Genomic DNA, 24,208 nt, shown 5'->3' with positions numbered 1-24,208 from the left:
TTAAGCATTATATCTCTAATGATGCTAAATCAACTGACAGCTATTAGTGAGGTGACTGTAAATGAGGTTAAATTTTTTTTTTGTTTTGTTTAAAAAAAAATATTTGGAAGTGGATTGCTATATTCAACACAACTCAGATAATAATAGTGGCTATGTTGTTCATGAAAGAAACTCCAAAATCATGCAACTGCCTGGTTTACTCAGGGTCTAGGCTGGAGGATGGGGGAGTTATCTTTTCCTCTGATTTCAGCCAAGGTAAATAATCTGATAACAGAATGCCCTTTAAACTTGAGACTGTGGAGGCTGTGAGGGGAACAGTGATCAGCAAGTTTAAATTGTTCCATAAGCTCATTGCCTGATTTCACTGTAAAATGATAAATTACAGATGGCAAAGTGTGTCAAATGGAAGTAGAATCCTGCCAGTCTAGTGTGAAGGTATTTGGAGAACTAACATAAATGAAAATAGTTTTTCCAGTGAATTAACTTGTTACAAAATACCATAGACATTAAGGCATTTGTTGAATACCTTTGAAAATTCAGTTAATTATTTACAAAAGTAATACTTAGGGAGTTTTCACAGGTACTGGAAACGGTAGCTGGAGAAAGTAATGAAGATGAGTTTTAAAAGCTATTTTATCTTCCTAGTTATGCTGTGTTCAGGCAAACTCTTTGCAGAAGGTAAATACACTGAATTCTATTGTACATTGAATCTAGAATATGCAGTATTGGTAGCGTAAAGGCGATGTCTTTCATCTCTTTACTGAGTAAACACTTTTTAATTTTAAATACATTCTTTTGTGACATGGCTGGTGGTGACAATTCAGCTGTCACTGATTCCTGTCTAAGCCTCAAAACTGTAATATTGAAATGTTCAGGCTTCAGAAGAAATTCCTTTAAAAATGTCTTAGCTGTCGAGGCACTTACACAAATTGAATTTTGTACTATTAAAACATTTTATATATTGAAGTGTCTTGGGGATTGAAATATTTTCTCTTTGTTACAAAGCAAAACAGTGGAAGTTAAATGGAACCTGCAGAAGTTATCTGGAGTGGTTTTGCCTTTTCTATCCCTTTTTCCAGCACTGATTTCTTCTTTTGGTTGTTGGTTTTGGGTTTTTTGTTTTGTTTTTTTTTTATTTTGGGGTTTCTTTAAGTAACCTAATGTCATATTCAGCACTACTCTTTAAAAAGGCTTTCTCCTAGTACTGGGGATTGTTTGGTGTTTTTTTAATTGTCATTTCACTTGTTTTTTCTTCAATCTCCATTTCTTGTTCCTTTTCTGTTGACTGTTCTTAAATTCCCTTTCTTAAGCAAGCCTAACTCCTATATTGCCTCCTAGAAGCTTGTCCTGCTTTTCTGGTAACATTTTCTGAATTGAGGAGCTGAGGCACTACTAATCCTCATACTTATCACTGAATTTTACAGTAGGCATTGGTGTGTTTTTGCAGCAAAGTGTTCTCATGCTTCTGGGCAAAACAGTAAAATAAAGGTGTCCTGCATCAGTTTTGCCTAGTTCACATTAGGAGGTTTTGTTCTACAGCTGATATTCTTCAGTGAACCCTAAGAGCAAAAGCTGATGAAATTGTAGTATGTCTTCATTTCAGCAGGTCTTAAAAGGCTCTTCATGCTTGTAAGTATTCAGAAGTTTGTTCTTGTTTGAAAGCCTGAATCAGTCACGCTGATACTAGATTAACTGATGCAAAAACATTCATATCTGGGCTGAAATTTTTAGTGGGAAATATATTGATCTTTTTGCAGATATACCTTGTGATTTGCCACAGATAGAAAATGGAAACCTTGCCCAGTACTATTACAGTTTCAAAAATTACTATTTCCCTATGCGTAAAGGAAAAAAGCTCTCCTATTCTTGTATGGTTGGTTACACAACTGAAAGTGGGACTCAAGATGGAAGAATAACTTGTACAGCAAAAGGATGGTGTCCAGTGCCACGATGCTACAGTGAGTTAGCTTTATTCATCTCATTGCTTCCAGCAGGAACATTTCCTGGCTGGTTTTCCTGGGACATAGAGGAAAAGGAGCTGCATAACAGAAGAGATAAAATGTACAGGGTGTAGTCATTTATGCCGAGACTACATATGTTTATATATGGAATATTTTTACAATAATACATATTTTAAGGGCATTTATTTTTTTTATATGAATATAAAGATTTCCAGTTTTCTTAGTCTGGGAAAACTAGTTTTCCTTTAGATGTATAACTTCTTGAGTCTCCCTAGCTCTAGATTCCTTGGCTGTATTCCATGTGATTACTGGTAGTCTGATGTATTGTTTGATGATTGGAGCAGAGCTTCTTCTATAGGTTGAGAAAATCAAATTAGATCAGTACAGCTACAAACCCTTTCTTTTGCTTACAGGAAAACAAAATATTCCATTCTTTCTTTCTAAACGAGCTGTCTGTCCTTCCTTCAGGAAAATGCACCAGGCCTCTTTTGGAAAATGGCTCTTTTTACAGTACTGAAATAGACTTCAAAATCCATGAGAAATTGCAATACAAATGTAATCCGGGCTACCACACCCCAAGTGGTGCTACTGAAGATACAGTGCAGTGTCAGCCACAAGGATGGTCCTTCCAGCCAAGCTGTACTAAAAAACTTGGTAGTATTCTGCATTTTTCTCTTTTCTAATTATTGGAGATGTATATAATTGCACTGTCCTTGCTGTACCTGTAGGGCCAAACTGCCTATGACAGGCTGTCATTTGAGTGCTCCTAAAGGAGATTCTCAGCTGTACCTCTGGGGAAAAACTTGTCAGGTTTCACATGCTGCTAGTTTTGTGCATTTGTAAAGGTATGTAAAAATGATACATGTAAAATGAATCAGAGATAAAATCACACTGTTTCAAATAAATCCATTGTTATACAAACTTTCTGTTCCAAATGACAAGTGGAAAGCTTGTGCCAACAACTGTATATGAAGTTTTGTTATTTACCAAGATTTTGCCTGGGATATGGCCACTTGTAAGGTGTATCTAAGGGAAACTTTGGAATACTCACAACAAAAAGAGCAGTTAACATCATGCCTGTGCTTTTTTTCATTGAGAATCATGCCAGGTGCCCAGGCTGCATCACGGCACCTACTCTCAAGCCATGCAGGAGGTGCAGCTGAACGGGACGCTGTGGTACTGGTGTGAGCAGGGATATCGCACTGCGGCAGGGAACGCCTCTGAGGCAGCGCTGTGCCTTGCACATGGATGGGCCCTCACCCCCAGCTGCACCAGTACGTCATCCTCTCTGAAAACTGATTTACTCTACACATAAAAATTGGCAAAGAGGCTTCTTTCATCAGCTGGTGGAAGGAGCCTTCCTCAATTGACTTTCACTGCTGTGTTTTCTTCCCAGGAATAACTTGCTCCACTTTGAGTGAAGTAGCTCATGGAGGTTTCTATCCTGTGAAGAAAATCTATGAAGAAGGAGATGTAGTTCACTTTTTCTGTGACAAACATTATTCTGTCACTGGATTTGATTTAATTCAATGCTATAATTTCGGGTGGTATCCAGACCCTCCAGTGTGTGAAGGTATCCTGTTTTTATAGTTTTAACTGCGTAAAATTCTTGGAGAAAAGCTCTCACCTTCTTTCAAGAAATGAATATTTTATGAATGCAAAAACAAAAAAATCAGGGTTTGCATCATCTTGTAACCTAAATGTAAATCAAGTGTTAGTCAAAGGGCAAGGAGCCAAGGTAGCAGGAAGGGAGGCAATGGTAATTGGAATTACATTTCAGTGAACTCTAACAACAGAGCAGATACTGCCTCTTACTGTTGCTTCTCTCAAGTTGTGTCTTGGAGAAGCAGGAATCAACAGTTACAGGGAATTTTTTAGACCCTGAAGCTCCTGAAGGTTTAACCAGGCCTGCTTAATCCTGCCTTGTGGGATGGGGATGTACCTCTTGAGAGGCATTAAAATAGAATTTGTAACAAGGTTCTCCAAAGCATGTAGTGCTTTCCAGAGTTGTACAGCCACCCCAACCTTTACTTGTTTTGAACAATTAAAAGATTGTCCTGAGGATAGAAACACACCTTTAGCAATTACTATCACTTCCTCAGTCGCTGGAGGATAATGGAGAGTCTCAGTAAAGAAACTTCCAAAAGAATGAAAGGTGAACCAACTGAGATATAGAACAAAGCAGAAAGCAGCACAAAACTTTACTACAGCTTACACTCCAACCCTGTGTTTATTGTCATGACACAGCAGGAACTTTTCTTGAGAGAGTGCAGAGAAGGTGGAGATGCTCAGGAGGATGAAAACAAGGCCTAAATTTACTTTTGAGGATACATTAATCACAAACTTAATTTAGAGATAAGAAATGGGCTATGATTATAGCTTCTTTTGTAGCATTAGAATTAATACACATTCTGCTTTAAATAGTATATGAAGGGAGGGTATGGGAAATCTCTGTTTCCTGGTGTCCTATAAAGAACATTTTATTAAGTCTCTGTGGAGAAATTACAAATTTGTTTATAGCAGTACAATGACATAGTACTTATATTTTATATTTGTGGAATGAAAAGTCACTTGTTTGTTCAGGCCTCTTATTGTATTCAGAAAATTGAGAAAATTTTATGAAGAATTACTCTGGCCTAGCCAAAAAAGCCTTTTGAGTGAAAGGCTTGTATTGTGTATGGTGAGCTTAATTGTGTACTTGGTTTTGGTAAGAGAGAAAACAATACGCAATTTTTTATTTTCAGATGTAAAAAATAAATGTCCTCCACTACCATTCCATCATGGCCATATCAGCACAAACAGAAGAATATATCATAATGGGGACAAAGTTCATGTACAGTGTACCTTGGGAAGGAGAGGATTTGAAGAAATCCAGTGCGAAGGAGGAAAGTGGACATCACCTTCTAGCTGTATTAGTGAGTGCTTCTGTGAAGGCTGACAACTGAACTGAAATGATTATTCAACCCATGCCTTAATATTCTAGAGAATCTCAGTTTCTGTATCTGCAAAACTGTTATGCTTCCTCTGTTAAAAGGCTTGAGAGGCAAAGTGCTGCATATTTTGCAGGCAATCCATGATTCCCAGATTAAAAAGGATGAGCTAGGTGATTTCAGCTGCCACCTAGGACATCTCCCCTGGAAAACTGGGATTATTAAATTTTACAGTACATCATATCTGTCTGTTTTAGTATTTTAAAATGAGCTGTTTCTGTGAAAACTGGTTCTGGGTCTCTGCTATGATTACAGGAACTGTGGATAAACAAGAATCTGGGGCACCACCACCACTCGAGGCAGATGCAAAAATAAGGGCAAGCCAAACACATCATAATGAAGGTATGAGTAGGTGAACATTGCTCTTCTATTTAATAGGGACTCTCCAATCCAGTTATAGGCATTTTATGACTACTTTTATTCTTTTGCTATGGGACTGTTCCATATTCTTGAAGATACTTGCATGGGCTACAGATGTCAATGTAGCCAATAAATAAAAGGTCATTGTTGCTTATTTCTAAATTACTCCAATAAGTCTGCTCTGTATTTATAATTATGTTTTATACAAAGCACGTACTTTTTTCAGTCATTTTGTACCCTTTAGTATTATTTGGACATGCAAATTCATTACTATTTTGTTGCTCCTTTGTTTATTGCTTCCAATGTGGGTTCTTTTGGCTTTTTTGAACCACACATGGATGAAACATTTCAAGTAACAAATAAGATAGTCTAAGTCACATAAAAAGAACTAATATGTATTGAATGTAAACCAGCAAGAGCCAAAAGTAGGCATAGATGTAAAGCATAGAGGGAAATAAAATCCATGTCTGCAATTCAGAAAAGCAAGTGTAGAGTTTCTGAAAATGAAATTTGGAAAAATAATTATATTGGTTTATATTCTATTTGTTTGCAATTTTTTTCACTCAGTCTAGTATTGGTCTGATACTTCCATGAGTGTTAACCATGTTGTAATCTAATCAAGATTTAATTGCCTCTCTCTATCCCATATCAGAAGTGCAGCAAGACTGTGCCTCTCCACCTGTGATTAAAAATGGAGGTGTCCTGGGCCCATTATTGGCAAGTTACAAAAATGGTTCCTGGGTAGAATATGGTTGTCAGCATTACCACTTTTTGGATGGGCCCAGTACTGTTTACTGTGACCATGGAAACTGGACGGAACCACCAACCTGCTTAGGTGAGTCTTGGAAGGAAAAACAAGGTTTGTCATATGTAATATAAAAAGGGAAAAATGGAAGGAACCTCTAAATAATCTTTTCATTACCATCTTTTCTCTTTTATTGGAGTTAATAAAGATTCCAGAAATATGAGGATGAACCAAAATTAAATTTTTAGCAGGCCTCTCCTGCTGGGTATCCTCTGGCCTGTTCTTAAAACCACCCAATTAAATAGATTCCTTTGTTTCCTTAGTGAGCTATTCTAGTACATAGCTATCCCTGTTTCCTGGGAGGATTCTCCAATTTCTTTCTTCCATATTGTCCATTCAGTTAATTTCTTCCTGTCTTTCAGTAGGTGATTAGAAGGAATGGTGTGGCTATTCCAAAATGGCTTTTAGATCCAATTAACAAAGAATTAGCAATGGCTTCTAGGACTTTCGTTTTTAAACATTCAGGCTTTTTTTTTTTTGTTTGTTTGTTTGTTTTTTTATTATGTGTCTTTATATATGCTGTTACATCCTGACCTGGACTTTTAAATTTTTCTGTGCTTTTATGTATGCTGCTCAAAACAATGTATAGATCTCCCACTAGAAAATTACCATTGCTTGCACATATACAAACAAGAGTTGTTTGTTTATCTTTCCTTCCTTCCTTCTTTCCTCTAATGAAATAATTCAATTTTTTTAACATCCTTTGGTAAATTGGCTCACCTTTTAGTTTGTGATGTACCATGAAAATGAAAATACACAATCAGTTCAGTTTTAATTGCATGTTTCTAAATGAACAGAAGTTATCTCATCAAGACTGAAAGATCCAGGTCAGCATTTTTATCTTAATACTCAAATTTAACAAATCTTGTGAAATAATGAAATCTTATTTCCTGTGAGTATCCAAATAAACCCATCATCCTTTGCATGTTTTCTGAGATTTCTTTTCAACTTACCTAATCAGACCAGAAAGAACACATGCTGATGTTAGCTTCAGGAAAATTCCATGCAAATTTGGTGTTACACTGCTGCCACCAGACTGCCAGTAACTGAGCTCTCTTTGCTTTTCCCTCAGCAAAGCATCAATTAAGGGTCTTTATCAGCCAGTGATTCTCATGGAACTTGGAGAAATTTATTTTTGTAGGTGACCCTCTGTTAGGCTTTATTGACATTGAACAGTGGTTTCAGAAGTTAACAAGGTTACTCTTCTAATGGAAAGCTACACTCCCCAGTGTGATGCTGGCACTGGGTTTTAAGAACTGTCAGAAAGCATCCATTCCTTTTGCATGTGTTTGGTTTTTGTTACCACTTCAGACCGCTTCTTTCCATATTTTTATGCATCTGTAGTTCTTTGTCTTGCAAGATTCAGAAGCAATTTAGAGCTATTGACTTGGGGTTCTCTTTCTTCACTCCTACGAAAGTGAGCTAAGAAGTCAGTTAAGGTGGCTTTTTATTAAAATACACTTTTAATTCCTAGAACCATGTATTCTTAATGTAACTGATATGGACAGCAACAATTTAACATTGAAATGGAGACGGGAAGAATTAATTTTCCTACATGGAGATCTCATAGAGTTTGAATGTAAACAGGGATATGGTTTCCTCCAGACTGCCATTCCATCTCCTGGGAGGACACAGTGTGACCATGGCAGACTGAAATATCCAAAATGTGTTATTCAAGGTAAAGCAATATTTTTTTTAATTGCATTTTTAATTAATCAATCTTAGACCTATTTAGAAATTATTTGCTTTGCTTTTAGTGTGGGCCTGGAATCTGTTGTAAATAATCAGTGTTTAGGCTTCAACAATATATATGCACAAGGCAAATATATTGTTGAATATAGCCAAGCTTGGAAAAGTGATACACCTAACTTTTCTGGGCAAAGCTGTAGAAAGGAGGGGGAAGCTCATCTCTGAGCTCAGGAAACTGAAAGCTCTGTAGAAAGAGAGCTTTATTTAGATAAAGTTGTCAGTCTGTTAGTTTCTTCTTATTCAAATGTTTTTATTGTTACTGCAGCTGCTACAGAAAAATGTAGCTCTCCACCCTCTATTGCAAATGGAGCTCTTACTCTCCCAGCACTGCCCCAGTATGACAGTGGATCTTCAGTTCACTATATTTGCTCTGACTATCATTTTCTGCAAGGCTCTGAGGAAATCTACTGCTCTGAAGGACACTGGACTTGACCACCAGTTTGTATAGGTAGGTGTGATAAATAAGATAAAGAAGCACTTATTTCTCTATATAATTCATAGCCTCAAGGAACAGCCTGGTAGTGACCTGTAAGGGCCATCTAGTCCAATCCCCTGCAATGAGCAGGGTTGCTAGAGCCCTGTCCAGCCTGACCTTGGATGTTCCCGGGAATGGGGCAGCCACTGCCTTTCTGGGAAAAGGGAAAACAGTTCCAGTGTTTTACCACTCTCACTGGTGGTAATGTCTTCCTTATGTCTAGGCTGAATCTACCCTCTCTTAGTTTGAAACCATAACCCCCTGTCCTACTGCTCCAGTCACTACTGAAAAGTGTGTCTTCATTTTTCTTACAAGCCCCTTTTAGGTTCTGGAAGGGTGCAATGAGGTCTCCCTAGATACTTCTTTTTGCCAGGCTGAACAACCCCTGTTCTTTCTAAAATCAAATAATTTATAAATATAGTATTATCAGCTAGAACTTTTAAATCTCAATTTCAGTGTCTTAAGTGACATATGGAAGTTTTAATAGAAGCAAGTTAAGCTCATCTGGTGGATTTTTTATTTCCTTAAACTATGATATGCCTGCAGTATAATAAAACAATAGGAAATACTTTACAGTGTAGCCTGATCAAAATATTCTGTTCCAAAAAGAATCAGTTTATTAGCACTGATCAAGTTTTTTCTTTTAGAGCCATGTATTTTGTCAAAAACTGAAATGGAGAAAAATAATGTGCTGCTGCAAGCATTCTATGCAGACCAAGTTTACTTTTACCATGGGGATTATGTTGGATTTTACTGCAAACAGAACCATTTTGGAGCAGAATCTGGCACAACTTTATTTCAAGTACAGTGTAAGAGAGGAAAGCTGGCGTATCCAAGGTGTGTTGAAAGAAAGCAAGTATGGACTTGAGGAAAACCTATAGGAAGGGTATGTACATGTTCTTTATCTCTCATTAACAGGTGAATTAGGGTGTCCTCACGTTCTCCAGGTCACTCCACTCAGCTTTGGGGAATGAGTGCTGAGTCTGAGCTGGAGGGGGATGGAAGAGAAAGGCCTTTGTGGGATGAGGATGAGCAGTGCAGCACGGGGATGCAATATTGGCATACTCATGGAAAAAGATGAAGGAAGGAGTTGTACATCTTAAGAGCACTTATGTCTCCCTTCACAGTTAATGAGCCTCTAAAGGACTGAACTTGAGGAATGATATAAAACAGCAAGTATAGAAAAAAGTTTTTAAGGGATCTGTAAAACTACTAAAACCTAAAAGTATACAAATTTACTGAGAAGTCATTATTTTTAAAACTATTTAAAAATATGAAGATCCATCCAAATTATACAAATCTACTTTGTATGATTTCCTATGACACCTAAATATTGATACTCTTAAGATTTTGTGTCAAGTTTTGGCTTCACAACCTCGGACCCGGGCCAGCCAGGAGTGGTGTGGCAAATAAACAGGATGGGCATGGTTGGGTGACCCAAAAAGTAAAACTGCTTTAATGGCAAAATAACAAACGGCAGAAGGCAAACACACAGCATAGGGTCAACCACAAAAGGTGCAAAAAACATGGGTACAATAGTATATATAAGGAAGATCTGAGGTGGATCTGAAGGCAGGGTTCAATCACAGACTGAGATTATGAGTATTAAAAATAACGTGCCAAACGACAATCAATCAGGGATGAGAACTAAGAACATTCTGGAAGCATAACCTTATATGAACAGGCTTGCTAACATCTCACAGTCTTAAGCTGATGCCAAGCCAATTCCATCTCTACATATCCCCCTTCCTTTTGAACAATTAAAATTTCTTGAATAGACTTCCTGACAACCCTTAAAAAAAATGTTATTAAGCAAGGTAACATTAACAATACAACAAAAATAACTGTAAGAACAAGCAAACCTGTTTTAACCAATGATAGCAATCTAGGTGCAAACCCCAGGTTTTGGAAAGTCCACTCAACCAGTCATTTCCATCTTCAACTTGTGACTTCTTTACTCCCTTCCTTCAGTACTTGGATGCTCCTGTGTATTGACCCACTGTGGCTGGAAGGTTCATGCAACACATGCCCTCAAAGTCCTTGCAGCCACATCCAGGCACTAGCAGCAGGGAATCTGTGATGTTTGCCATCGTCTCCCAAATGTGCTGCTTCGGTTGTGGGACTGTCCTCCTTCAGTGAGGAGCAGGATCTTGAATATTCCAAGTACTGTAAGAAGGAGTCCTTTAAATGTTATCTCTTGGAAAATAATCTGTAAAACAAAGCTGCACAATAAAAGGTAAAACAGTTAAGATATGTTGTTTGTAGATCTTTTTTAACCACTGTGATCTTGTGTTCTTTTGGGGATTCTTCCTGTGGTTGTTCACAGAGTGGATACAGGTCAGGCTTTACATTTTGGCTGTGATCCACTGGGGTCCTCTACCTCTGAAAACACAAGCATATCTCCTCCCCCAGGGAGTTAATAGCCAACAATTGGAGGGTTAGGCTCCATAAATGAATTGTTCAAAAACTTAAAAACACATGTAACCCCACTGAGCCTCTCTGCAGTGGACAAGGTCTCTAGTCCCCCCTCTCTTGTCCCCTCAAAAACAGCACAATCATCAACATGAAACTGAACAGAACAAACAACGCTAACATGATCCAAATCTCTGTTTCCCATGGCCCAAGATTAAAATTATCCTCATAAGGCAGTGACAAGGTCCCAACCAAACTCATCTACTCATCATCTCTCTTCTGGACTAGAAACAATGAACATAAAGTCTTCTTAAAAACTTTGAACATACAACTTAACAAACATGGTAACACAACATAACAACATGAGAAAAGGTCAAATTCAAAAACAAAACAGTCTTTTCTGTTTGGGACTTATTTTAAACTTTCATTCTAGGTTTTATACTTCCACATAATCTGCTTGTTTTCTACAATTTATAATTTTTTGAGACTCAACATAAGTCTATCCTTGGAGACTAATATTAATTGCTCGGGACATATGGCACAGCACAAGGATTTAAAAGTGTATGCCCTGGGTTTTACTCTGCATGGTATATTTTTCCCTTTGAAGAATCTATGAATAATCATCAAATTAAAGGTGACAAAACCAAATGTTATATTGCCATTATCCAGAGTTATTACAAAGCAGTCCAGTCAAAATAAGATGATAAAGTCTAGGTAAATATTATGAATATTGTATTAACATATGTATTAGTATATTCAGTTGTAAAAACCTAACATTAAAAGCCAGACATAAACATGGAAGGTCTTTATGCAAACCTGTGTGTCAGTTGTAGTCAGTTGTGGAGGTATCACGTGGATGGATGCATGTACAAAGCCATTCTAATATTACTAACAGATTAGGAGTGCTTTGGTAGATTTGATTTTGTGGGGTTGTGGTATTTCTTATTTCTTATTTTGTGGCAGTCAAAGATCTAAGCTCTCTACCCTACACATAACATATTCTGTTAAACAAAGCAAAACACTTTGAGACAATTCTAAGTTTTTTGAGAGTTATAGCCCATGCTTTGTTTATGTACAGTGACTATTTATTGAATTAGCACTCCCAGATTTGGATATCAGAAAAATGCATTAGATAATTGTCAGTCAGTTTGTTCCTTTGGTATTTGGTGGTATTTTTGTGCTGTCTTAATGGCATCACCTGAAATTTTCTGGGCATAAAAATATTCCAAATTGTAGTCTGTGATAAATTCTCAGGAACTGCTCTTTAAATTCCCATAGTAAGAAAGTTTGCTAGAAATATTCTTATGTTTAGGCTGCTGTTCTGCATGATACATTAACAATTGTTATATAAATTTTTGAGCTATAAGGAAGACATTGTAAACCTGAAAATAAATCATTACTAAGATTTTGCAAATGATTCAGCTTTGCTAACTGTAAATAAGATGCCAGCAAGCAGTTAATAACCCTGGCAGCGCCACCCCGCCCCAGAGCTGTCGGTGGCTGCAAAGCCGTGCCGCCGAAAGGGGGGAGACGATCGCTGTCCCCCACCTGCCGGGGTCTCTCGGTCCCGGCACGGTGGCTACTGCCCAGGGCCCAGTGCCTGCAAGTGGCCCGAGGTGGAAAGGGTGCACTGCAAGGGAGACAGGGCGGAGCTGAAGGCGGGATCCCCCGACGGACAGGCAAGTTGGCCGAAGGGTTGATAGTTTAGCTGACTTCTTGAAGTGACCGTCGGTGGTAAGTCGTTAAGGCGGCTTTTGGAGTCTAATACGGGGGACCGCTTGTTGTTAGACAGGGAGGAGGAAGGACGAGGAAAAAGAGCAGGAAGAGAAGGGATGGAGCGGGAAGGACCAGAGATGGTGCCAGCACTGCCATCTGGGATCCCTGGTGGAGGGGAGCACAGGTGGACGCAACGACAGGCGAGGCAATGCTTCCAAACCCGTGTTCCACTCCAAGGTGGTCCGAGGTGCGGGAAAGAGGGGAAAATGGGACAGCAGGAGTTGTGAATCGCACAGGCTCCTGTGTTTCCAACAGGCTCTGATCTCGTGTCCCACATCCAGGGTCAGAGGGATAGGGGATAGTCTCAAATCAGGAAATGGTTGTGAAGCTGGAATCACAATGCGAGGTGGGGAGAGAAGTTGTGGACATGCCCCGCTCTGGTCCGGCCGCCGCCTGCTCTGCGAAAGAAAGCTCCCCGCCCAGGGATATGCGGGAAGGGCGGTGGCACTTCTCGAGTTTTAATGTTTCTAGTGTTGCACGGAAAACAGGGAGCATGCAGGGATCTTGCTTTGCTGTTAAACCGTAGAGCTTCACCCCCACCGAATCCCAGAAGTCGCCATATAAATGTTAGTGCCCGCTGCGCCGATAAAGTGATAAACCCACTTTACGGTGACTTCTCCCGACTTCCTTCCCGTGAGCTGTTTAACTTAAAACGTTCACAGACATCCCATTCTACAGTCGGCGTTCTGGAGCCCATCTAAAAACTTGGACTGGGATAAGACCTTCTCGGTTAGGATGGGGTGACGGGTGGAATGTCCCCTTTCCGCTTACCTGCAGCTCCTGCAGAGGTTCCCGGGTGGGCTGGTTGCTTCTCTGAGGGTTGCCCAAAACACCAAAAAATCTGTCCAGGACAGGCAGGATCCAAAATTCTCCCGCATGTCGCATCTCCCCGGAGCTTATCTGGCTCTATCACTTTGGCCCGTGCCAGGAGTGGGTCACACCCCAGGAGCAGGATGACCCGAGGTGCCACTACAGCACTTGCTCTACAGCTTTTTGGCTGTCAGTCTGGGCTCTGAGGAGACAAGGATGAGAGGGAGGTCTTTTGCATGGGATAATAGAGGATTTATTGCTCTGGGGAATCTTGGGGGCAAAAGACAGAAAATGCGAGTGTGCAACAGCTGAAATATGGAGGTGGTTCAAAGGGAGGGTACAAAGCAACAGCTAATCAGAGATATCCTGGGGAGGGTAAAAGGCAGGGTTCACAAAATCATCATCCAATGAGGGAGGTAGGGGGGTGGAAATTGGAATTAGTCACATGGACTAATCAAGCTTCAGAGTTTAGGGGGATTTCTGAAGTGGAATTCCAAGCATGCGGTGGGCCTAAGACAGATTGACAGGAGACTCAGGGTAGATTGACAATGTGGGGTGGGAGGGTCTCATTTGGACCAAACCATCAACTTAGGCAATAACAGAACATCCCATTAACAAGAAACAAACTGCAACATCTCCCTGTTTTCTGTTTAGGAAGGAGAGTTTTGGCATTGAGGAATAGATTCTGATTGGGGGTACACATTTCTCCACCAGGACTGCTGTGTGGATACTGCTACATGATTGACTTCAACACGGTAAACATTAACTAAAAACATCTGACATATCATTGGGAAAAAGAACAGTCAGGGATAATCTGACACAACAATTAGGGGATCGGGTTTTCCATTTCCTTGGCACCGGTGCCTCCGGAGGGAAGCCACAGCTACATCTTTGGTGGACTGACCTGATCGTGGTATGGGCTTAGGAATGTGTGGTTTGACCCACTTTTGAGGAACCCATCTCAACCCAGAGGGCGTGGAGATGCAAGCATATCCCCAACCCTAAGTGATTAACTCAAATGGGCCCTCTACTTTCGCTGTCTCAGGACTCTTCATTAAAACTGGGGGGGTGTTCTCTCAATTTCAGGTGTGTATTACTGCTGAAATGCTGAACAACAGGCAGGTTCAAGGTGTTCAAATGAGCAGTTTAGAAAATTTATGGTAAGCAGTGCCTTACAGAGCTTAATCTGTGGTGGGTTGCTGCTGGTATTGCTCTGCTGCTGCTCTAGGACTCTCTTGAGCTACCAATGTATTTGCTCAATGATGGGCAAACCTGTGGGGGAGTGGGGGATGCCTGTTTTATGGTTTACTCCCCATTTCTGCAGGAACTCCTGGAGGGCCTTGGAGGTTTATGTGGGACCATTATCCATTTTAATCTCTTTAGGGAGCCCCAACACAGAGAAGGCTTGCACTAGATGTTTTTGCGCATCTGTGGTTTTCTCCCCTGTGTGAGCAGAAACATAGACCGCTCTGGAGAAAGTATCCACTGAAACATGGACATATTTCAGCCTGCCGAACTGCGGGACATGAATCACATCCATCTGCCACACCTCACAGCTGTTGAGGCCTCTTGAATTTACACTGGCACTCAAGGTTGGTACTGCATACCTTTGGCAACTGGGACATGCAGCTACTATGGCCTTGGCTTGGTCCTGCTTTAGATGGAATGCGTGTACCAGGCCAGGTACATTCTGATGGAATTGTTGATGGCTCAACTTTGCCTGCTGAAAGATGTCTGGCGGGTTGACCATCTCATCTGGGGCGGCCAGGGTGTGTGCTGTTCTGTTCCCCTCCATGATGAAACCCGGCAGGTCAGTGTGTGACCTCACATGCATCACATAGAAAGGTTGCTCTCAGTGGGAAACAAGATAAACTAATTTTGAGAGTAACTTAAACAGGCTAGGATTAGAGACCTCCTTTAAAACAGCATTTTCAGCTCTAGATACTACTCCTGCAACATAGGCTGAATAAGTGACTAGATTAAAAGGTTCAGAAAACCTCTCAAAGGCTCTGATGACTGCATCTAACTCAATAATTTGAGGGGAGCCCTCAACCTCTTTTACATCTGTCTCCCATTTCTGAGTCTGAGGATCCTTCCAGGTCATCACTGACTTGTGGGATGCTCCAGATACATCTGTGAAAACTGTCACAGCACTGAGTGGCCTCCAACTTTGTTTTTCTTTGGGGACTAATTTAAATGCCGAATTAAATAATTTGTGTCCAGGATTATGAATTGAAATTTGTCCTGGGTAGCTATCTAGAGCAAGTTGGAGTATCTCATTTTCCCTAACTAACTGCTCCAGAACCACTTTTGTCAGCTTACCTGATGTTAGGGTAAGTGGTAGATGGGCACATGCAAAGTCACACCCCACCAGTTCTCGCATTCTTGCCCTGGCCTTCCAGATCAGTTGAGCCATTAACTCTTGTGGTCCTGGTGATACTTTTGGACTGCTGGTGACTGAGGAATACCCACTCTATGATCAAGAGTGGATCCCTCTGACCTTGATCCCACTGGAAAAACAAGCCATGGAGGTGTGGCAATCTTCCGAAAACAATAAACCACAAGTCGGGCAGGCAGCAATGAGCTCGTTTTGTTGACATTGCCTCTTGAGCTTTCTCCAGAGCTGGCTTGGCCTCTTGGGTTAGGACCCTAGGAGAACTCAGCTCCTCTCCCCCTTTCAATAAATTGAAAAGGAGGGCTAGGTCTTCTGCTGTTAAGCCCAGCCAGGGTCTGACTCAATTTAAGGACCCACACAGCTGGTGGAGATTGGCTCAGGTTTTTGGGTTGTTTCTGATCATCAATTTTTGAGGACTAATGGTCCTCTTGTTAATTTGGAGCCCCAGATACCTCCAAGGGAACATCTGTTGAACTTTGTCCTTTTGGAGTTCAAATCCTGCAGCAATCAAAACATTGACAACTAGATCAAGCACCTGCTGTAGTATATTGTCATTTGGGGCACACACAAGCACATCATCCATACAGTGAAGTTTGATGGTTTCTCTTGCTTTGGCATGCACTGGGGACAGTAATGAAGCAACGTATCACTGGCAAATACTGGGACTGTTTCATGCATTGCAGCAAGGTTCGCCAATGGTAGAGCTTCATTGGTGCTTCTTGATTGATGGAGGGAACTGAGAAGGCAAACCGTGGGGCATCAGCAGGGCCAAGGGGAATCTGGAAGAAACAGTCTTTTATATCAATAACTGCCAAATTCCAGTTTTGGGGGAGCATTGACAGGAAGGGTATTCCTGGTTGAAGAGACCCCATGTCTTCAATGACTTTGTCGCCACTTGTCCTTTCCTGGCTTCCTGATAACAAAGACCAGGGAATTCCAAGGGCTAGTAGTTGGCAGAATGTTGCCTTTTGCTAACTTCTCTTCTACCAATTCATTGAGCGCCTTTGATTTTTGTTTATTCAGCAGCCACTGATACCCCTACTGGGTGTTCTGTTTTCCAGTTCAGCTTATGGGCAAGGCAGTCATCAGCAGCCGCTATGAAAAATCCTGAGGGGTTTTTGGGATTTCAGTTTTCACTCCCCATTGGGAAATGGCGTCTCTCCCTCACCTCCTATAAAGGGAAACTTTATAGTCTAAAATGAATGTGCGTAAGCTGGCCAATTGCCCATCCAGCCCTTCAATTTGGACGATGCTCTTAGATTGTTTGGCGAACTGGGCACCCCCAATGCCCTTTACTTTACCTATCACGGGTGGCAATTCCCAATGTGATGGCCATCTGGTGGTTGGGATGATTGTCACATTTTCCCCTGTGTCTAATGCTCCCTCAAGGTGAAGGTAATCTTGGTAAATCTCAAGGTAAACTCCTTGCCGGAGTCCACACCCTATCCAAGGCTTGTCTTCTCCAATGACTTCTGTCCAGTAGACACCAGGTGAAGAATCATCCATTGGCAATTCATTTGGCATCAGAATAGCCTGGGCGATGATTTGGCCCTGTGGCATAAAGAAAGGTGGGTGGACACAACGCACCATGAGAATGAGTGTCTCCGGCTCTAATGTTATGATTGCCAGAGAGATTTCAATCTCTTGGGGTGTGTGCTCGGTGTCCCCAATAATGACATATTTACAGTCCAGTCTGGCAAATAAGTCCTTGTCAAATGGGTCAACTGACACAACCTGCCAGATGTCTGTATTAAAGAATCTGTTTTGTGTAACAACTAGCTTAAAGGGAGCTTGTGGCTTCCAAACCTTCTCTGGGTCCCCACTCTGACATGCTTCATTTTTGTCTCCACACAAAGCAGGTCCACACTTCCCATTTAGTTTTTTGGAAGTGGTTGTCCCTGTCCCCCCTGAGAACTTATTGGTTTATTTTGCAGAAGCTGCCCCTTTGAGCAAACTGTGCTATGTGTCCCTCCTGCCCACAGTTAAAACACTGAAAAGGCTGGTGGTGTGTTTTTGGAGTAGCAGCAGCAGCTATTTTCTCCATGCTGTCTCCTTTTCCTCGAGGCTCTGGGATGGTGGCTCTCTTGATGCAGGCTTCGATAATCAACTCAAGGGTGGGTGGTGGCTCGAAGGGCAGGCCTAGGATGATCTTCTTGCAGATGTCATTAGCGTTTGCTTGGGCTACTTCCATTATTATCTGTTCCTGTAGTTGCCAACTCTCAACCTGCCTCTCCACCTTGACTTGGAGCCTTTCAACAAAATCTATAAAAGCCTCAGAGGGAAACTGTTTAATATTTGCATAACTTTGCTTAGGTTCTTTTTGTGGGCATAAGGATAAAGGCCTTCTCTGCAGCTCTCTTTACCTGTTCCAACACAGGCTGTGGTACTTTTTCAGCCTGCATTCTAGCTTGTGACCAATCCCCTTCACCACTTAAGTGGCCCATTGGGATGTTGTTATCTGCATCAATGGCACAGTCAGGGTTTTGCAAGAGCTCAGGAATGAGTTCCCGTAATAATCTCTTCCATGTCCTCTCCCACAACAGATATTCTGTTTGGGTTAGGAGACATGCAAACAAATCTCTGATATCATCAGGAACTAGAGTGTTTGAGGAAAAGGCTTTTAAAAAACCTTTAAAATACTCACTTTTTCTCCCAAACTCCTGAGCCGTGCAAAGCTCCTTTTTATGCTGATAATCAAAAGGTTCCCACTTAGGGGTTCCTCTTGTTTGGGTACAGGTAACAGGTGCAGTGAAGAGGATGATCTCCTGTTCCAGGTTCTGTTTTTCAGTCTCATGGCTTCCAGTTCCCATGCCATCATGGGAAGTTGAAGCTGGAAGAGGATTAGAGCTGCCAGAGAAGGAGGAGGGAACAGGGGTGGGACAGCAATTGGAATGGGAGTTGCTGTCCACAGGTGACATAATGGGAACAGATGATGTCATGGCAATGGGAGGCATAGCTGGTGGAAAGGAAGGGGGATTACCTGGGGAAGGGGCGGAGTTTGGAGAGAGGGGAGGAGAAGGAGGGGCATGAGTAGGGGTGGGGTCAGGGGATAGGAAGGGGTTGGAAGGAACAAAGTGAAAGGATTGTGGGAAAAAGGAGCACAAGGTGGGGGCTGAGCCATGTGGCTTTCACCATCCTGTGTCTCTTGAGGGTCATTCTGTGGAGCAAGGGAGGACTCAGGGAAAACTTGTGAGTCTCCTTTAGATGTGATTTGAATGTGATTTAATGATTTTAACGTGAGGGGCATTAACTTGAACTGGAGGATTAACAACTGGGAAAGAGGGGTTTAGGAAAGGGTCCCTGATAGCATGGCCATTGCTCTCAAGGCAATGGTCCCAAGACTGCTGTGGGAAGCCAAGGAGTTGGTGGCTCTCCTGTGCTTCATCGCGGTTTGCCTGGCACAGACTTCCTGATGCAAGGGACAAGGATTTAGGATCAGGGGACAGGGGAGGTGAGGGCGTTAGTTTGAGCCTTTCCTCCACTTTCTTTTCTTCAACTATCACTGATCGAATTAGCACAAACAATGAAAAGAATTTAGCAACCGATGTATCACCTTTAATGTCAAAGCTGTTAATTTGCTTCCAACTTCATCCCAGAAGGGGATGGTTGGTATTTCCTCTGGGGATACCCTTGGAAAGTGGAAGAAAAGCCGCTGAACAAACTTTTTTAACAACCCTTTTGAAAAATTTATTTTCCCACCCTCCAGGGTACCCAAAATTTGAAAATAGATCCCTCTCTGCTGTGCTGACAATTTCGCACCCCTTTTCCTTGATGTTAAACTGCCGGCACAGCAAAAATCCACCCTCCCCTGCAGCAAAAGAAACAACAAACTAAAGATAAAAGTTCCAGGGCCAATCTCAGGGACAGGGTGGTTTCTGCAGCCAACTATCATGGCCCATAGGATAGTGGCCCCTCTCTACCACCCCCAGTGGTCAATGCACCCTTCCCACAACTTGTGAGCACCCTCAACCTAACTTGGGGTATGCTTACCTTCCTTTGGCCTGCTGGACAGGGGCCACAGGGAAGTCCTCCTCAGGGAAGTGGTCCCCTGGATGCTAGAGGGTTATCGCTTCCTCCCCCCAAGAGCCACCGGAGAAAAACCAGTCTGCTGCACTCAGAGGCAGCTGATGGCCAGAACTTCTTGGATAAAATCCACAGTTCATCCGTGGCGTCCGTTCACAGGGCCGCACGGTGGGCGCCAGCTATCGCATCTCGCTGGAGCTTATCTGGCTCTATCACTTTGGCCCGTGCCAGGAGTGGGTCACACCCCAGGAGCAGGATGACCTGAGGTGCCACTAGAGCACTTACTCTACAGCTTTTTGGCTGTCAGTCTGGGCTCTGGGGAGGCAAGGATGAGAGGGAGGTCTTTTGCATGGGATAATAGAGGATTTATTGCTCTGGGGAATCTTGGGGGCAAAAGACAGAAAATGCGAGTGTGCAACAGCTGAAATATGGAGGTGGTTCAAAGGGAGGGTACAAAGCAACAGCTAATCAGAGATATCCTGGGGAGGGTAAAAGGCAGGGTTCACAAAATCATCATCCAATGAGGGAGGTAGGGGGGGAAAGTTGGGTCACGTGGACTAATCAAGCTTCAGAGTTTAGGGGATTTCTGAAGTGGAATTCCAAGCACGCGGTGGGCCTAAGGCAGATTGACAGGAGACTCAGGGTAGATTGACAGTGTGGGGTGGGAGGGTCTCATTTGGACCAAACCATCAACTTAGGCAATAACAGAACATCCCATTAACAAGAAACACACTGCAACACCTGCAGAAAGGGAGTTGTTTACCATTGCAGCACTCCCCACTGACCAAATCCAACACAGGAGACCCTGAATATCACGGTCCCTGGTCCCTGTTCTGGGCGCTACTTGTTGCGTTTCAGCTTAGCAACCCCGGACCCAGGCCAGCTGGGAATGGTGTGGCAAATAAACAGGATGGGCATGGTTGGGTGACCCAAAAAGTAAAACTGCTTTAATGGCAAAATAACAAACGGCAGAAGGTGAACACACAGTATAGGGTCAACCACAAAAGGTGCAAAAAATGTGGGTACAACAACATATATAAGGAAGATCTGAGGGTGGGACTGAAGGCAGGGTTCAATCATAGACTGAGATTACAAATATTAAAAATAATGTGGCAAACGACAATCAATCAGGGGAGAAAACTAAGAACATTCTGGAAGCATAACTTTATATGAGCAGACTTGCTAAAATCCCACAGTCTTAAGTTGATGCCCAACCAGTTCTATCTCCACAGTTCTGCCTGAGAACAAGCGGGGCTACAGCAGTGAAGAAAATCCAGGAATATGGACAATGTTTGCCTTGCATCCATTTTAATCTGTTTTAATAAAAAATCCACTCTAAGGGTATTTTCTGTCTTCTATGTCTAAACTCATCTGTCTGTGAAATCATAATATATATGGTGCTCTGAGTTTCCAAGGCTTTTACAAGAGTTACATGAATGAATAAAACAGAAAAAGAAATTAAAGCATTCAGGAATAGACAAATTCTGCTTATTTAGTCAAAACCTAGTCAAACAATAGGTGGAATAAAAGGTTGATAAAAATACTTTACACAGTATATATAACAGCAATACCCTTCCTCTTCCAGAGCAAACTGGGGGAAATGGAGTGAAAGGGATTAAAATGCCCTCACTGGAACAGCTGTTGAAAGCAGAAATCATTTACCCCCATTCATTACCCCCATTACTGGCTGCGTTGGCTGTGACCACACAACAGGATGAGGGGGATTGCAGACATGAGGGCAGTATCTTGTTGATGAACTTTGAGGCAAAGAATGCATCAAATACTCAAACTTCATATGGGGCTGCTGCCAGTAAATCACCTACCTGTTTTAATGACATGCTACATTTTCTTATTGATTGTTTTAATCCTGGTGTAGCAATAGAATACTTTCTTGTGACCCTTGGTGTCCCTTGTAAGTGCCATTCTGAGCTTCAGCTTTTTTAACATTATCCATACATGTCACATAAATGCCACGGACAACTCACCTTGGAGCCTGTTTTTGCCTCAATCCCCTGTACATTGATTTCTGCTTCAGAGAACTCTGCGAAGTCTCTGATGAGATAAGCCAGTCCAGGGAGATGAGTTTTTCCTCCTGAAGATGAGAACTAAATAATCTTATGCTTGAAGGATTCTGTGCTTCAAGACCTATGAGCTTTTCTGGAGACCTATGACTCCCAAGCAATACCATTATGGTTGCTGAAAGCAGGCAAGGAGCACAGTGCCTCTGTGAAACTAGTTCTCACTCTGGCCTGAGAAGTCATAAGGAGGAATCCAAACAGTCCTTGGAGAAGGACAACAACCTTTGCAGGTGTTGTTTGGATCCTTGTTGTTTACTTGCAAGAAACAGTCAAGGGGTGTAGTTTGTAATTGTCCAATAATAGTGATGTGTTGGTTTAATGACCAATGAGAGTTTTACCTCTCGGACCTTCTCAGACCTATCTATAAAAGAAGATATGGAATAATAAAACTTGCTGTCTTGTCTCATCTAGAGAGTCTGTCATACTGCTTCACTGTTTCCAATATAGCGCGACGTCCCGTCTCCTCTTTTCCTAAATAAGTTGGAGTCTGCTCTCCTAAGGTGCATGAGATACTCTGGTACTTGCTTTTTTCTCTCCCTTCTAAATCAGGAAGTGCATTAGCACATGGCTACCACAGCCAGGCTGCCACTGATTTCCACATGCACTTTCTACTTGTTTGTGAAGGGCAGATGGGGCTGGGGGTGGCACAGACTGTACCAGGAACTAGTCCCCACCTTCACCTATAAATCCCAATTACTTGCAATTACTTGCACCCTAACATCTTGCCTTTGCAGGCAAGATCTGGATCAAGTCCACCAGAAGAACTAGTTCTAGCTAGAGACTTCCTTGAGTTGTTCAAAGGAGACTCCACTTTCTTGCTCTTTCTGCTCAGGCATGCAGAACACTCATTCCAGGCTCATTTCCAAGCAAGTGAATGGAGAAAAAGGTAGGTCTAGACAAGGCACAACACGCTTTGTGTGCTAATAATCAAATTAGCTGTCAGCTTTAATTCTTGTCTCAGTATGCCACCAAAGCCAGCCTGTTTTCAGGACACAATTGTTAATAAGATAACAGTGAGATCAGTATAGAATAGATAAAATACAAGCACAACCCTTTGGCTGCATAATATGTAAATACATTTACAAAACTAGATCTAATGTGGATAATATGAAAACAACCATCCAATAACAAAAACAACAAATTCCAAGACAGAACATTGGCTAAACTGCAAACAAAGCCCAGCAAAATGGGAAACACCAGGAAAAGTTGAGCTCAAATCACCCAGTTGGTTGAGGGCTCTTTCATTTCCACAGCTGGGCTCCCTCATGCCATTTCCATTTACCCAAACCATGACGATTCTGCATAAAGAGAAAAAAAGGGGAAAAGACATGAATACCAATTCTGACAGTCCCCAGGGGCTCCTCAGAGCAGGGGGCAGGCAATTTCAGCAGAACTGCCTCCTACAACCACTGCCTCATGTCTTTGGCAGTGAGCACTTGCCTTCACACTCAGGATATGTAATCACTCCATCCAGGCACTGTGCTCTGAATTTCTCCATCTGGGAAACCTGCCGATACCCACGCTTGCACTCAAAGACAACAGAGTCCCCCGAGTGATAGTAATGGCTCAGCTGGCTGGATGACTGCAACTGAATATTGTTCTTTTCCATAGTGTTCCTATCCAGGGCACAGTTCCCTGCAAAAACATACATCTGTTATCTGCCTGTAGATCTCACACTGGACAACTGATGCTCTGTTGGCACCCCCTGAGTACCCTTTCCCCAGCAGTCTCCCCAGCTCAGGTGTGCTGGGCAGTGACTTCCTGGGGGCAGTGTCCCTCCATTCCTGCAGATTCTAGGAGGCTCTCACACCATGGCTCACAGGCAGGAAAGGCAAGGGCTTTCTGCTTCCCTTCCGCACTAAAAATGCAACAGAGCAGGGATGCTGAAGAGGGAATGACTTACTTCCTAGTGTGCACCGTGGGTATTCCAATGTCCCTTCCACACACTGTACTCTGAAGCTGGATGTACTTGGGTCTTCCACATATCCCGGTTTACAGCGGAATTCAATATAGTCACCCGATGTGGAGTACAGCTTGGTTTGTAAAACCCATTTGAGCTCAATGTTGTTTCTGTCCATATCTTCTTCTGATGCCGTACAGGCCACTTTAAAAAGTCAAGAGTGTCAGCACTTCATACAGAGACTGCACATGTAACTGTTTTGCTCCTAGAGCCCATAGAGAAGTTCTTAATATCAAAAAAGGCTTCCAAGTATGTGCTCTGACCCTCTGTTACAACAGAAAAGACATTCACATCCAAGCTAAAGGGAAAACAAAAAAAGCCCTGGGAGAAGCCTTGTCATACTGACAGTCACACAGGGTGAGAATGAAGCACAGGTGCGGAAGACACCAGGCACCACTGAACTTCCCCATATAT

General features: G+C 42.2%; 2 protein-coding genes across 2 annotated transcripts in view; one reads left to right on the top strand and one right to left on the bottom strand.

Annotated features, from left to right (window-relative positions):
• The first annotated feature begins 454 nt into the window (after positions 1-454).
• F13B (coagulation factor XIII B chain) lies at positions 455-10,561 on the top strand. Its single transcript, XM_088060201.1, has 12 exons — positions 455-678; positions 1,758-1,958; positions 2,430-2,615; positions 3,059-3,235; positions 3,358-3,534; positions 4,706-4,876; positions 5,207-5,293; positions 5,964-6,146; positions 7,591-7,794; positions 8,131-8,313; positions 8,988-9,226; positions 10,312-10,561. Exons 1-10 carry the CDS (start codon positions 609-611, stop codon positions 8,295-8,297), a joined length of 1,623 nt encoding a protein of 540 aa, XP_087916327.1. The 5' UTR covers positions 455-608; the 3' UTR covers positions 8,298-8,313; positions 8,988-9,226; positions 10,312-10,561.
• Positions 10,562-22,746: 12,185 nt separating this feature from the next.
• Positions 22,747-24,208, bottom strand: part of LOC102104268 (complement factor H) — a 29,848-nt gene continuing 28,386 nt past the window's right edge. The window contains exons 22-24 of the mRNA XM_014250774.2: positions 23,738-23,938; positions 23,275-23,469; positions 22,747-23,132 (exon numbers count right to left, since the gene is read on the bottom strand). Of these exons, the coding sequence (XP_014106249.1) occupies positions 23,113-23,132; positions 23,275-23,469; positions 23,738-23,938 (416 nt within the window). The 3' untranslated portion in view covers positions 22,747-23,112. The remainder of the gene's footprint in view (positions 23,133-23,274; positions 23,470-23,737; positions 23,939-24,208) is intronic.

The sequence above is a fragment of the Pseudopodoces humilis genome, chromosome 10 (assembly GCF_049639895.1).
Source record: "Pseudopodoces humilis isolate 2021_Gansu_Grassland_sample_001 chromosome 10, ASM4963989v1, whole genome shotgun sequence".
NCBI classification, from domain to species: Eukaryota; Metazoa; Chordata; class Aves; order Passeriformes; family Paridae; genus Pseudopodoces; species Pseudopodoces humilis.
This window is presented reverse-complemented; position numbering and strand designations above follow the sequence as displayed.

Excerpts from the sequence above, each read along its gene's own strand:
- F13B (XM_088060201.1), top strand. The coding sequence starts at position 609 with ATGAAGATGAGTTTTAAAAGCTATTTTATCTTCCTAGTTATGCTGTGT. Across the intron at positions 3,236-3,357 it reads CCTCACCCCCAGCTGCACCA|GAATAACTTGCTCCACTTTG; the intron begins GTACGTCATCCT and ends TTTTCTTCCCAG. Across the intron at positions 3,535-4,705 it reads AGACCCTCCAGTGTGTGAAG|ATGTAAAAAATAAATGTCCT; the intron begins GTATCCTGTTTT and ends TTTTATTTTCAG.